The 13,547-nt window shown below is 41.2% G+C and overlaps 1 protein-coding gene across 1 annotated transcript in view; it reads right to left on the bottom strand.

The window, feature by feature from the left end:
• Positions 1-13,179, bottom strand: part of LOC124555986 (rho GTPase-activating protein 45-like) — a 672,894-nt gene extending 659,715 nt beyond the window's left edge. The window contains exon 1 of the mRNA XM_047130031.1: positions 13,030-13,179. Coding sequence (XP_046985987.1) covers positions 13,030-13,179 — 150 coding nt within the window. The remainder of the gene's footprint in view (positions 1-13,029) is intronic.
• Between the last annotated feature and the right edge of the window lie 368 nt (positions 13,180-13,547).

The raw sequence follows: 13,547 nt of genomic DNA, 5'->3' as shown, positions 1-13,547 counted from the left end.
GAGGTGGCAACCCACAATCATTCGTGTGAGATGCAGTTGTTCTTGGGGAATATGGGAACCTTAGAATGCGAAAAGAAGGTGTTACTTCCGAGACCGAAATTTCAGAAAGTTGGGGAACATTGGATTTACTCGAACTAGAGACCGTAGTGGCCACTTGTTACAGAAATGGTAGATTGACAGATACATCAAAGCTTGAATTGCAGGGCAGTGGATTATTGATTAATGCCACTGGATGTGAAATAGTGGGGAAGCATTTTCACCTACCAGCTACTTTCACAGGTACAACAATGATTAACGTGACACAGCCTATCTTGTATTATCCAGAGGAACCACCACACATATTGCCTCGCCAGAACCTAACGTTTGCTAACGAGTTCTTGGATCCCACATTGCTACAATCTTTAGATAGCCTGATTATCTCAGAAAAGGAGCAGATCTCAGTTAATCAACTACTGCAGCACGTGCAGCAATATCGGGAGAAACGTAAGCAAACCACAATCATATTTGGTGTGTCAACGACTAGCATAATCTTAGTTCTAGTGTTTATTTGTGCAACTTACTTTTGTACACGGAAAAGATGTCTCGTTCCGAAATAACATCCTTACATCAAATACCTATGGGATGGATCGGAAATAGTGGAACGTAATGTAAATAGATAACCAATGATAAGATTGGAATCAGTATTAAGTGTAAACAGATTATTAGTGGATAAGAAAAGTTTGACAGTGTTGTAGGAGTAGTTGTAAGATACCTGTCGAGTATAAGGAAGTATGGCGTGCACAACCAGTAAGTCCAGAATTGTAAAATTTTGGACGAATTTTCTTATAAAGGAGGGGGATGTGTAGTGTCGCGGAATAGTAAAGAGTTGGAAACGTGGAATATTGTCAAAGTTTCGTTACCTATGCCGAGAGCCAGAGGCAACATGTTAGCCAAGAGGTAAGACGATTGCACACGTATCGGAATGTGTCGTCACGCAGGGGCAATGGCCGGGTTACACACAACAGGCGAGAGACAGACGGAGACTTTCGTAGAGTGTAAGACAGAGGTATAGCGTCAGCTGTACTGCATTTCACAACTTCTCGTAAATGTGCCATAACAACACGTAACTCTGTCACAAGAACACCTAAGGGGCGAGTACGACACATAAATCAGCAGTATAAGTGGAACGAATGCGTTCATTACAAACGAGCATGACATCAGGACGTCGCTCGTGCTTCCTTTAAATACGCCAGCTTTGATAGCAACAAGGGACTCGCAGTTAGACTTGCAGTTAGATGTGTACTGGGTCGCTGCATAGCGCTCAGCTCGGCGATCGACATGTTAATCTTTATTAAGGAGATGTTGCAGTAAGGGCGGCCCATCCAGCAGCAGACGTGAGGGGACGGTACCAGCCCTGGTCCTCTCTGCTGCCGCTGTCAATCATCAACCCAGGATTAGCAGACATCGCGGCAGACTCGCTCGCCGCAAATGCTGACCACATCAGTGAGCCATCATCGAGATCGTGCGGGGCCTAGGCCCTGTGCATCTGCCATCACAACCGAGTGAGCCGACGACGCTGGGGGATTGCAGCCCGTTCCGCCCGTCCACCGCGGACGAGCCACCAGGAGGAGCAGGGAAGAAGACTGAGTGGGACAGAATACACTGCACACTACGAGAACGCTTCTCGTGCCAACAGCGTCAGGACTCCAACCCGGAGCCTCCTATGTGCAGCGGCCTGCTGTCCGCCGCTGAGCCGTCCGGGCGCCACTAGCCATGTGCGGCCGAAGTAAGGCGATTCCACCGCTACGTCATAGCACGCGGCGCTACGCTAGCAAGACTGGTGCGGCCCGGTGCGGGTGTCATCACTCCGAGTCAGCGAGGACTCGGGGAAGGTCGTTGATATCACCAAGCTCAGCCAGCCTGTGTTACGCGGGCCACATTGTACTCGACAGGAATAAAGGTATCACGACTTAATAATGTTTCTTTGGCGTTTCTGACGCGTTCACAGTCATTTCCTAGCATCCTGACAACTGGAGAGGTGACCGCTCAGCTTCCAGTCCACCGTAGGCGACCGGGACCCCCGGGGTGCCTACAGTTATTATGTACCAACATTCCACACTTGCAATGGCTTGTGTTGCGCTCACATTAAGCTGTGGTCTTGCAATGTTAATCACTCAAATATGTTACCTAGACAAATGTATTCCCAAAATTTCTTTTCCATACTTTATATTTTGATGCTGAGACTTGTTTCTGTTATTTGTTAAACAATAATAGAAACTAGCAGGCATCAGGAACTTCATAACACCATGTCATCGGAAGCCTATCCTCGCTTGCCACCATGGAAGTGTGCCTTAAGCCCCAAATGAATCGTATCTGGAGTGTACAAGTACACAGTCGTTCGTGTACTAGATCATTCTCTTCTCAGTATCACAGCCTACACCACGAGACTGTGACACCTGGAGCGACATCCCAGAATACGGTATGGGGTTCGCCCCTTGACCACGAGACAGGGCAGCCTGCCCTGAGTCATGTGGGAGCAGTCCGCTCACCGGAGGGAGTTTACGGCCCTAGTCAGCTGTGCCGCCGCCTTGTCATCACGGTCGCAGCTGGAGACGGTGCTGACAGCAACACCACGCTTGGTCACACTCTTTACGCTGTCAGCAATGCTAGACCTATGAGAGGCCACTGGACACTTCCACCAAGCTGTTCCTGATGTGCTATGGCCAAGGGCTGGAATAAAGAAATTAACTGAACAATTCTACTGTCGTCTTGATGCCTCATTTCACTCTTCACGGATTACAACCCAAGGGTCATTTAACACTGGTGCCAAAACACTTACATCACCTTCTTGGAGCAATGTCTGAACCTACAGTTTGCGGTATGGTGACTAAAAAAGAAAATGTTGTATTTTGGTCATGGAGAAGAAGTCTGATGCTCATGAATCTTGTGAAGTAGATTTTATTGCAATTAGAGAATCAGTGGATTTGGATAATTTTAAAGATAATGTAAGTCACGTCTGGTTAGTGCCTGTTAGATGTGCAAAGCGTAAGCTTGAGGGTCTCTGAGTGCCATGTATGAAATCAGTTCCAGTAAAATGTTATACGTGTTCAGTGCATATGGCTTGCCAATTCTGGAGTGGAGGTGGCTTATGAATAGACATAAGAATATATTTAATGTATTTTGTTTCGTTGTCTCGTGAATGTTAGTTCTCAAAATATGTGTTGTCAAGGACAAAGCTTCGACAGAACAAGAGACGTAAGATGTGTGAGAGGTGGAAGCAGAATGCATACTGTTAGAAAAGGTAGTACAATTAAAAATAGATAACACAGAACTGCCTGTGTTGGTAGGATCATGTTCATCACAACGAGATGTAGAGTTGTCAGTGGTAAGTTTAATTGCTCCTTTTTTTGGTATGGCAATCGAGTATGTGCAGGCCTTGGAAATCTGGCTGAGACGAAAGGTTTGTCTGATAAGCAATTATTGAGTGTTGCAAAACTAAGACTAACAGGGGAAGCAAAAATTTTGTAGGGTATACGGAAACATCTAAGGGAGCCACAGAATTCGAAGAATTTAAAGAAGGGTTAATTCAGGGATATACAAAACGAAATAGTATCAGACACAATAGGAAACAATTACAGGTAATTACTAAGAAAAATATGGAAACTGTGAAGCAGTTTGCAGATAGGATAAGGGAAGTCAATGGATGGATCAATGAGTTAGAACACGGTGCTGTAGTTAATGAAATTATTTTGCAAGAAGCTGAACAGAGAGCACTCGATGTGTTTTTAAGAGGGTTGCATGCGGAAATGTCAAGACGTATGCAGACATGATTACACCTAACTGAGTTTATGTTATTTTCGAATTATGCAGTTTGTAATTTTTTAAAAACATTTTTGAACTAAATAGTAAATAACTGGTGCTGTAGAAGGTTTATTTTTAAGAACTTCATCATTACTTTCAATATTAAAAAAGGTAAGTCGTTATCATTCTTCGGTTTTGTATTTAATGTTTAATTATAAATATAACTAAATTAAGTTTTTCATTTATAATGTCTATTTGAATATTCTAATTTACAAAAATCAAGAAAATAATCAACAGTGATGTAATTTTTAATTAAGTCATGAGCTCCAACTGCATCCGCATATATTAGGAATTCTAGATTTAAAAACTTAATATTTTTAAGTTTTTAAATCTAGAATTAGGAATTCTAGATTTAAAAACTTAATATTTTTAAGTTTTTAAATCTAGAATTACTAATATATGCGGATGCAGTTGGAGCTCATGACTTAATTAAAAATTACATCACTGTTGATTATTTTCTTGATTTTTGTAAATTAGAATATTCAAATAGACATTATAAATGAAAAACTTAATTTAGTTATATTTATAATTAAACATTAAATACAAAACCGAAGAATGATAACTACTTACCTTTTTTAATATTGAAAGTAATGATGAAGTTCTTAAAAATAAACCTTCTACAGCACCAGTTATTTACTATTTAGTTCAAAAATGTTTTTAAAAAATTACAAACTGCATAATTCGAAAATAATATAAACTCAGTTAGGTGTACTCATGTCTTAAATGCAATAAAGACTATAATTATGAATGTAGTTAGATAAAATTTAAACTTGTTTAAAGGTTTAAAAATAAATATTTATTTATCTTGTGAATACAAAATGCAAGGAAATGTTCATGTTAACTAATATGGACATCAAAGTCCCAATATTTATGATTACTGCAGAAAAATATACATTTAAAAGATTTAGGAATGTGTAACAAGAAATTTTAATAACAAAGATTAACTAATTTTCTAGCTTGTCTTTCTGGTTAAACATTAAACTGAATTAATGGAATGTAACTAGCAATTCATAGTTATGTTTCATTAAGAGGCTTATCGTTGTTGAATTACTCTAAGAAGGGAAAATGCTTGTATTAATGTTAAAAATAATGATAAAAAATAATTTTCTATGGCCTCTAAAATCTACATTGTATTTTTACAAATATAATCACTTATATATCCACCACAATACTTTCTCCTGAGTCTCCAAATAGTTGAGCATATAATCTCCAATGTTCCTTACTGAAACACTTCTGAAAATGTCACGAAGCTACAAAATCTTTTTTCGACCTCTGACGCATATAATGTTGCCGTTACGATCATAGACTCAGAGTAATGTCACAATTTCTTCATACTGCAGTCCATCGTCGTATCACCACTTTCTGTAGTGAGTATGGATTAACCAAACAGCTATCTGGCGAGTCTTGGCACTTGGCCTACTGTTTTAAAGTGTTTGAGTGTAGCAACGGTTGCTGAGAACGTTGTCAGTACTCGCCCACTGTTTTAGAATGCAAGGAATGCAACATTTTTGAGCACAAATTGTCCACACTAGTCGTGAAACCCTTGCAGATCTGTGACGATGCTCACACTTTGAGATGTCATCGAGGATCGCCTCTGGTATGAAGTAGTTCTACCACATTTACACTAATTGCCGCGCGATTCCTGTGAGAAGCGAGTAAATAATATGATCATGCAAGAATAATGTGGGCACTGATGTGTTTTGGGAGAATTAATCTGATGATAGAAATTCAATGCGAATTTTTGTAGGACTTGCCTTGATACATTTCTATTGCTTCAGTCACTTCAATCACGCCAACTGGTGCTAATTCTTTAACTTCTGTGGGCTGAGCTTACATCCAAATTCGTCGCTCTCATAATAAGAAGAGCCAAATCTCGAATACATATTGTCAATAGATCGATATTGTCATTGCTCCAGACAAGTTGTAGATTATCGTCCGGTTAATTTACTGAATTTAGGAACACTTTTGGATTGGTTAGGTCACAGTTGCTAAATACGATGGAATCCTTAGTCACATTCCCTCTTCCGTCTGTCTGCAGCTTTAGAATAATGAATCGAGGCATGAAGTTGTCGGTAGAACTGGGTACTCATAGAAATCGCATAAACAGAAACTTAATGGCAGCTGACCTCCAGAGTCTAGGAGACATAAAAGTTTCAGGCAGACCTCATCTGATGTAGAAACGTGCAGTACTTTCCATGTTAATTTGTGCAAAACAATTTTATTTTCCATTTCTTGTGCTTCTTGAATGTATGCATTATTACCTGTAACAATGTGAACAAAAATCATTTCCTAATTGCAGTTCATAATGGCCTGCTTATTGTCTTCAAACAGTCCTATAAGCATTTTGAGAGAGATGCACATACTAATGTGATCGGTCTGTCAATGAACTATTTTGCATTTTGTAGAACACTCAGGTCCAAATTTGATGCAGATACGTAAGTTTTGAGTGTTGTGGTTCCATTTTTTCTCATACTATCGACTACAACACCATTAAGTTTATTTCATATTGCTTGAAACAAGAAGGCAAATGAATCATACGTAAGTAGCGATGTTTGTGCTCGACCACCTGCGTCAGTCTTTATAAACGTGCCTTATTCATGTGGGAAATTGTTATTCAGAATTGTTAAATCGTCTTGAGGCTAAATCAGAATTCTAATATGATCGTTATTATTGAACGTCGTTGAAGCAAAACGTTCGTATGACTTGTATTCCTAACGACTGATTTGTATGTCGTATTGAACTGGAGCTGCTATTTCGAGTGACATCATTGCGAGGTTTCACTCATATCGACTTCAGTAATTTGTAATGCTGACATACTATCGCCTTGTCTTTCAGCTGCAGGCTGAAATACTGACTGCTTTGTGCCCTGTTTTCATACTTAATGCCCACAGCAGTGCTGTTACTGCTGCTTAAGATGAAGACATGCCACAATTTCCTCTTCTCGAAAATCAACCAGTTTTCTGTCATGGTTAACAAATGCACAACCCGAGATGGCCTAACATTTGCATAGTCGCTGGGAGATGTATTATACTGCTGGGAATCTCAACAAGTTTGTATCCTGATCTCACAGTGGAGAAAAAACCTTCTATGGTATCCGTTAATAGTTAGTTGATGTATAACTCATTGCGAGAGTATACTAAACACTAGTCATGCTGACAGACAGGGGAATGTCTATTGGTTGATCCAACTCGTAAATTTTCTCATTATTATGAGCCAAAAGTTGACTCCGGAAACCAGCCGCGCGAGGTAGCCTCGCGTTCTGAAGGCGGCTTGGCACGGTTCACACGGCTCCCCCGGCGGAGGTTCGAGTCCTCCCTCGGGCATGGGTGTCTGTTATCTTTAGCGTAAGTTAGTTTAAGTTATATTAAGTAGTGTGCAAGCCTAGCGACCGATGACCTCAGCAGCTTCGTTCCGTAGGAACTTACCACCACCACAAAATGTTTTGACTCCTAAAGAAACTGGGTATTGATCCTATTGAGCCTTCCTGACTAATGTCTATTGTACTGCAACGTCCAAATTTACGATCCCAAATTCCTTTCATTTTCAAATATTTTTCACAAATATTCCACATCAACACACCACTAAATCTTTGGATTTTGAGTTTCTTGACGAATTTAAGCAGATCAGTATTGGTAACAGTCTGTCGGGTTGTGTAGTTAGGGGACTCTTTTAATAAACAACCCAAGACCTTTCTTGGATGGTTTTAAATCTATATCTTTACTGATAATGATGGTCGCTATCATCCTGTTATGCCTTTTAGATTCCAGTGGTTTCTCCTGAGTCTTTTGCGCATTATTCACTGTTCGGACTACGGCAGCAACTCCTCCCACCAACGAGGCCGAAAGTACTACCAATGCTGTAATTAGAAACGAGGTAATTCCACCAGAAGTCTTAGATACTGGCAGAACCCTCTGCACTTTTGACATGGTCCCTTCTTACTCACTTCTTCAAGACGAAGACACTTTTTGCCACTACCACTGCTGATTGACCTGTAGGTTTCTTCTTCTTTAGTTGAAATTTATTCCAATTTAAATTTGGTACTCAATTCTTTATTAACTGTGAGTGTTGCAATACGTTGTCCTATGCCTCTGTCCACTCTAGATGTATTTGCGTCACTTTATCGGGTAAAATTCAATATGCGGCATGACATTCTGCCACACCTTGATTTGAAGAGTACGTTAAATCATGCTCCTTGCAGGTTTTGTCAAGTATTTCTCTGCCACGTGATGACTGGGTGTTGTGTGATGTCCTTAGGTTAGTTAGGTTTAAGTAGTTCTAAGTTCTAGGGGACTGATGACCATAGATGTTAAGTCCCATAGTGCTCAGAGCCATTTGAGCCATTTTTTTTTTTTTTGTCAGGCAGATTAATTCCCTTATCACCACGAGCCAGATGCTTTTTCGGTTTTGTGCCAGATCCATAAACTGTATCCAGGGATATGAATTTCAACTGGCAGGTTATCCAGAATATCACCGCCACCTCTGCTGCTACGCTTCCTAGCACTCACGGTAAGCTACTGCACTGTCTGAGATTTGCGCGTGTCATTATATTGCAAATTGCGATCGTTCATCCAATTGTTTCGTGATGCAGGAAATCCAGGCTATTTCATTAAAGCCTTATTCCCGTGATGCCTTACCACATGCTCTACGAGAAACACATTCGATTCAGAACTGTTTTGTAATTATTCTGAATAAATTCTCCCTGTAATTTCTGCATGATTCCTTTCCTTTAAGATGTAGGTTCTCGGGTTTGTCCCCTGTAATTTTGACACCGTAATTATACCTGTTGGGCAGTTTGCAACGACAGACTTCTCAAACAGTTTTTTTTTCAATTCGAAATACACACCAAGTCACGTACATTGAACTTAGAAGCTTGCATGGACCCACCACCTTAATACGATTGTATGCTGCATTTAGAAGTGTATTGTCATGTACTTCGATAGGTCTCATCTTAATCGTGTGATGATCAGTTCGAAAATACTCCACATTAATTTGTGGGAGAAGGACTAGTCATGTGTATGAACCACGAAGATTAAGTTTCATCCACATACGGTTTTTATGGTTCTGTTCAGACACTCCACAGCACTATCTTTCATGTGGTAGAATGCTGAGCATTAGTTTATTCCGTATTACTCCATTACCAACTTGAAAACTTGTTGTAAAATTCATTTCTGCGGTCGGCCTGCAGGGTGTCACGATACCGATTTTTACCAACCTGCACCAGTTCTTTGAACACTTGTGTAATGCCCCTCCAAATCTCAGCCCTCACAGGAAGGGCCGAGGCGAGTTCAGAATATGTATCGATGATAATTCGAATTTATTTGAACGCTGGATTCGATCTTGAGTATTCTCTCATGTTCACGAGGTTAGCCTACTATTTATCACCCAGACCACGCCTTATGACTCGTCTGCAGTGTAACGTTTATCCAGCAGACCTACGAAGTTCACAGACCACCGTCTCCATTATGCAATAATGCTCCTTTCCCGAATCCCTGAGATGATCGATATTATTTCAATCACGTGAACTGCAATCTCTGTGGTGGTTGATGCTGTCAGTAGCCAAAGTCGGTCTATCATTTCCTTGGTGTCATCATAATATACATACTACAGATACAATGTCTTCATTTTTTATGCTTAATGTCAACGCCTTGTCCTTTGCCATATTCAGCGCTTAACACTGGTCTCGTACATTAACGTATTTCTAACTGTTTGTGCTTCTATATTGTTCATTTGCAGCGTTGTCTTTCTATGTGCATTAGTCATTTGTAGTATTTCAGCATATGATATCTTCTCTTTCAGTATATACATTCGGGTGTTCAACGGTTTTAGGAATATTAGCTCCACTTCACCAAGCTCCCTGTCTCCAACATGGATGGTGTCCTTCGTTAAGCATATAAGTAGCTTCCTGAGCAAATATGGCTGATACCGACTGACCTTTGATAAACCCATCCACTTTCTTTTATTGTCATATCTACTTTGCTAGCAATGTGACAGTTGATGAAATTGATAATAGACTATCGTTCCTCGACTTCTCCTCCTCCTCCTCCTCCTCCTCCTCCTCCTCCTTCTTCTTCTTCTCCTCGGCCACTATCTTACGCCACCACCATGCACGAGACCTGTTTCATACTTTCTGTGTAGGTTTAGAAGTTTCGGAGAGACACTATTCGCAATCCAACTGTCCAGTTTTTAAGAGTCACAGTTTGTAAGGAATCGCTTTCCACATCTCAATTATCCCTTGCGTTTTGCCGATGATCTGTCGCATATTGATCGCACTTCGAGATGGTACACATCTTTGGGATGTGTGTGTGGGGGGGGGGGGGGGGGGGGGGGAGGAGTGGAGCTAGTTGTGGTGATGGTTTGTTCACCTTCTTAACTCTTCTGTCTCAGATTTATGTCGATGGGCTCTTTCATTTTTCTCCCAATCAGGAACTTGTAAAACTAAATTTGCATAGCTAATCCTTTGATAAACCCATCCAGTTTCTTTAATTGTACATTGACATTCTCGTAGACTGTTTCAGTTTTTCTAATTGCATGTGAGCACACTGCATTTATGCGAATTTGTCGAGAGCATACAATATCCTGACAGGATTATTTTCTGGTACACTACCTTTAATGCAGAATCTCATTGAAGTTTCGTCTAAATTGACCCTCATTCAGTTTTCTAGTTTTATCAGTGACCAGAAAGCCATACTGAGAATTATTCCAGCAAATCCCACACATGGTGACGAATTCCTGTATGCTATAAATTCAGATGTTCCTGTTTGAAACCGATAATAAGGATTGCTTTATTCTGGACAAACTGCTTCAGGACCCTTGAGTATGTCTGCCTTAAATAAATTGTGTCAACTTGCATATGGTAGCCAAAGCGAAAATATTTCCCGATCTCGTTCTCATTTTCCACTGTGATGTCAGTCAACATGAATACATTGTTTAGCTTCATTTTTCAGTTGGTGGAGTACTGCTGCTTTCACTGAATGTCTGGTACATTAATCCCTCAGAACCATGCAAGATCTTCTGCAATAGCTGACATTTTGACTGAAACAGAGGTTTTGAAAAAATATACACATTTACGGAATGTACCCACTCAGGATGTGATAACAGTATTAGAAAAAGCTTACTCTTCCCACAGTCTGAATGTCCTATAGTTAAAGCACATAAGTTATCGGGAAGTAATGAGCCATTCTTCTTTCTCCTCCACCTCCCAGTATCATCACTGCAGGGCCACTTGGTTCCTACGACATGCTTGTGAATGGGATGTTTCATCCACTCTATCACGATGAAGACTTTGTGCTCACAGTGACGTACAGGGCATTTTGCAGAGAACACACACGCATGTATCTCCTAAAGAGTGAGTGAGCGAAGATTATCTTGTTGGAACAACACTTCACATTCCCGTTGCAAGAACGACAAAGTAAAGGGCCTACCAACATTCTGCTGGTACCGAGCGCTGCTTAGCATCCCCTCTAAAAACACCACAAGTGAACGGAAGCTGTAGCTTATCCCACCCCAGACCAACAGGTTCGGGCGAGGCCAGCGTGCCTTGGGTGAATGTCCTCTACGAGACAGCCCTCAGCAGATCTACATCGTATGTGCAAACAACCATCACTTTCCTGCAGGCAGATTCTGCATTTACTGCTGAAGACCACAGTGCGCCGTTCCATCTCCCAAGTGATCCTCTCATTGCACTATTCGAGCTGTGTATGTCGCTGCTGTGGCGTGAGTGGAATATGGGCTACAGATGTGCATGTCCATAGTCTCACTGCTAGTAAAAAGGTCGCAGCAGTACGTGTTGACATGTCTGGGCTCATAAGACCTCTTATCTGTGCTGTGGTAGCTGTACAATCTGTCACTGCTGCTCTTACAATACGACGATCCTGGTGGGCGTCTGTGCTGAGTTGTCCAGAACCTCATCTGCAGGTGTGAAAATGTTCACTGGCCACTGATACCAGCATTGTTACACAATAGTCTCAGCACGACCAGCTAGTGTGGCAGTCCTCCGAATGGACTATTCTGCCACTTGGTAGACCGCAATTTCATCCCTTTCAAACTCGCTCAGTTGGGTGTAGAGTGCGTCTTCGTGCGTGGTTGACTGCTTGCTTCACGCGTTTGCACCACACTGAGCATTCTGGCATTGAGCATTCCCTATTATGGTTTACGCACAGATGGCACTCTGGTAGCAATGCCACTATGCTATCTGTTCACGGACGACGTTAAAACCATTATCAGTAGATTTACTACACACCAGGTGGCATATGCCGTCACCGGATCAAAATCGATGTCGTCTTTCCATGTGCACTAATCTTTTTTCCAGCAGGGTACATTATTTTCAGCAGTGTACGCAACTTTTAACAAGGAATAAAAATCAGAGTATAGAAGACGAATATACTGGCCTCTATTGCCAGTTTATCATCAGAATGAACAAGGTGTTGAAGCTTTCTGGAACAACTGTGCTCGACGTTAACCTAAGTGAGGTCAATGTGTGTCTTCTGTGAGTGAGTTCCGCTGATATGTCGACCATTACCTCGCTATTTAGGGAGGACGGCGACTGCAGACTTAACTCAGACGTTCTGTATGTTCCTGAATATATTATCACGATTCAGATGGAAGATCATGGCTTTCAAGATGATGACGATTGAGTTACTACTGCCTATTTCATGTTCGAATGGCTGAAATCACGAAATATTTGTTAAATGTTTTTGGACAATCATAGAAAATTTACTGAAAAACTTAACAATTTGAATAATGTAGACTACTACTCGTTTCCTATACAACTTATACCTGTGCTATGTGCTATTTCACACAGATGTAAATTACTGCCTCAACTGTTTAAAAATTATGTGTTCCTTTCCATGTATGAGCCTTGCTATAAACATTATGATGTGAATAAATGATGCCAAATTGATGGCTGTGTTCCCAGTAAAACTGCACTGTATTTGTTGTAAAATGTAAAATGGTAGTAAATCATTTTTTCTATTAAATTTATTTAAAAAATGATATGTGTGAAGACACTGCGGTTTAGCAAGTATGTAAGACACTACCAAATATGCCGCAACTTTAATTCGATGAGACACAGTTGAGTATTGCTCTAACTGGACCGTTTCTGAACAGTGTGAAGCACCCCATGAGTAAGCGCCAATAAGCTGCAGGCTTTCGGCTCTCTCAGCACAATTTTCTTATGAAACAGTTACTCACATATGTTGGACTTGGCGGTAAAGGCAGCAGTGCATGGCAGCAAGCGGTGGCGCAGGTGGTATAGGGAGTGGCGCTGGGTGTGTTGGGCGGTGGCAGACAGTGACGGGTGGCACCAGCAAGCAATGGTGCTGGAGACAGCTGCAGCGTCATAGCTCGAGGCGGTGCTTGAGCGCTCTGATTAGTGGTAAGAAGTTGTATATTCTTTTAATAAGTAGTCAGATAGGACATAGGTGGGTCAGGGTCTGTGAGTGAAAGAGTTCTGTAGGAAACACACCGTGCTTGATTAGGTACTCCTCAAAAAAACTCGAAAAAAAGTTGTCCTGTGTAGACCTTAAATTCGGCCTGTGTAGCGTTCAGGACAATGGGTGGCACCACCAGATAGGAATTCCCTCTGTGAAATCGCCATCTGCAGTCTTTACAGGTTGCAAAGTTACACACTTTGGCACAGGGGGTATACAGGAATTTATACACTGCTTCACTTGGTTCATTGTGACGTATTCTGCACAAATAGCCCTTAG

The sequence above is a fragment of the Schistocerca americana genome, chromosome X (assembly GCF_021461395.2).
Source record: "Schistocerca americana isolate TAMUIC-IGC-003095 chromosome X, iqSchAmer2.1, whole genome shotgun sequence".
Classification (NCBI taxonomy): Eukaryota; Metazoa; Arthropoda; class Insecta; order Orthoptera; family Acrididae; genus Schistocerca; species Schistocerca americana.
The sequence above is the reverse complement of the archived record's forward strand: the minus strand, read 5'-3'. Positions and strand labels throughout refer to the sequence as shown.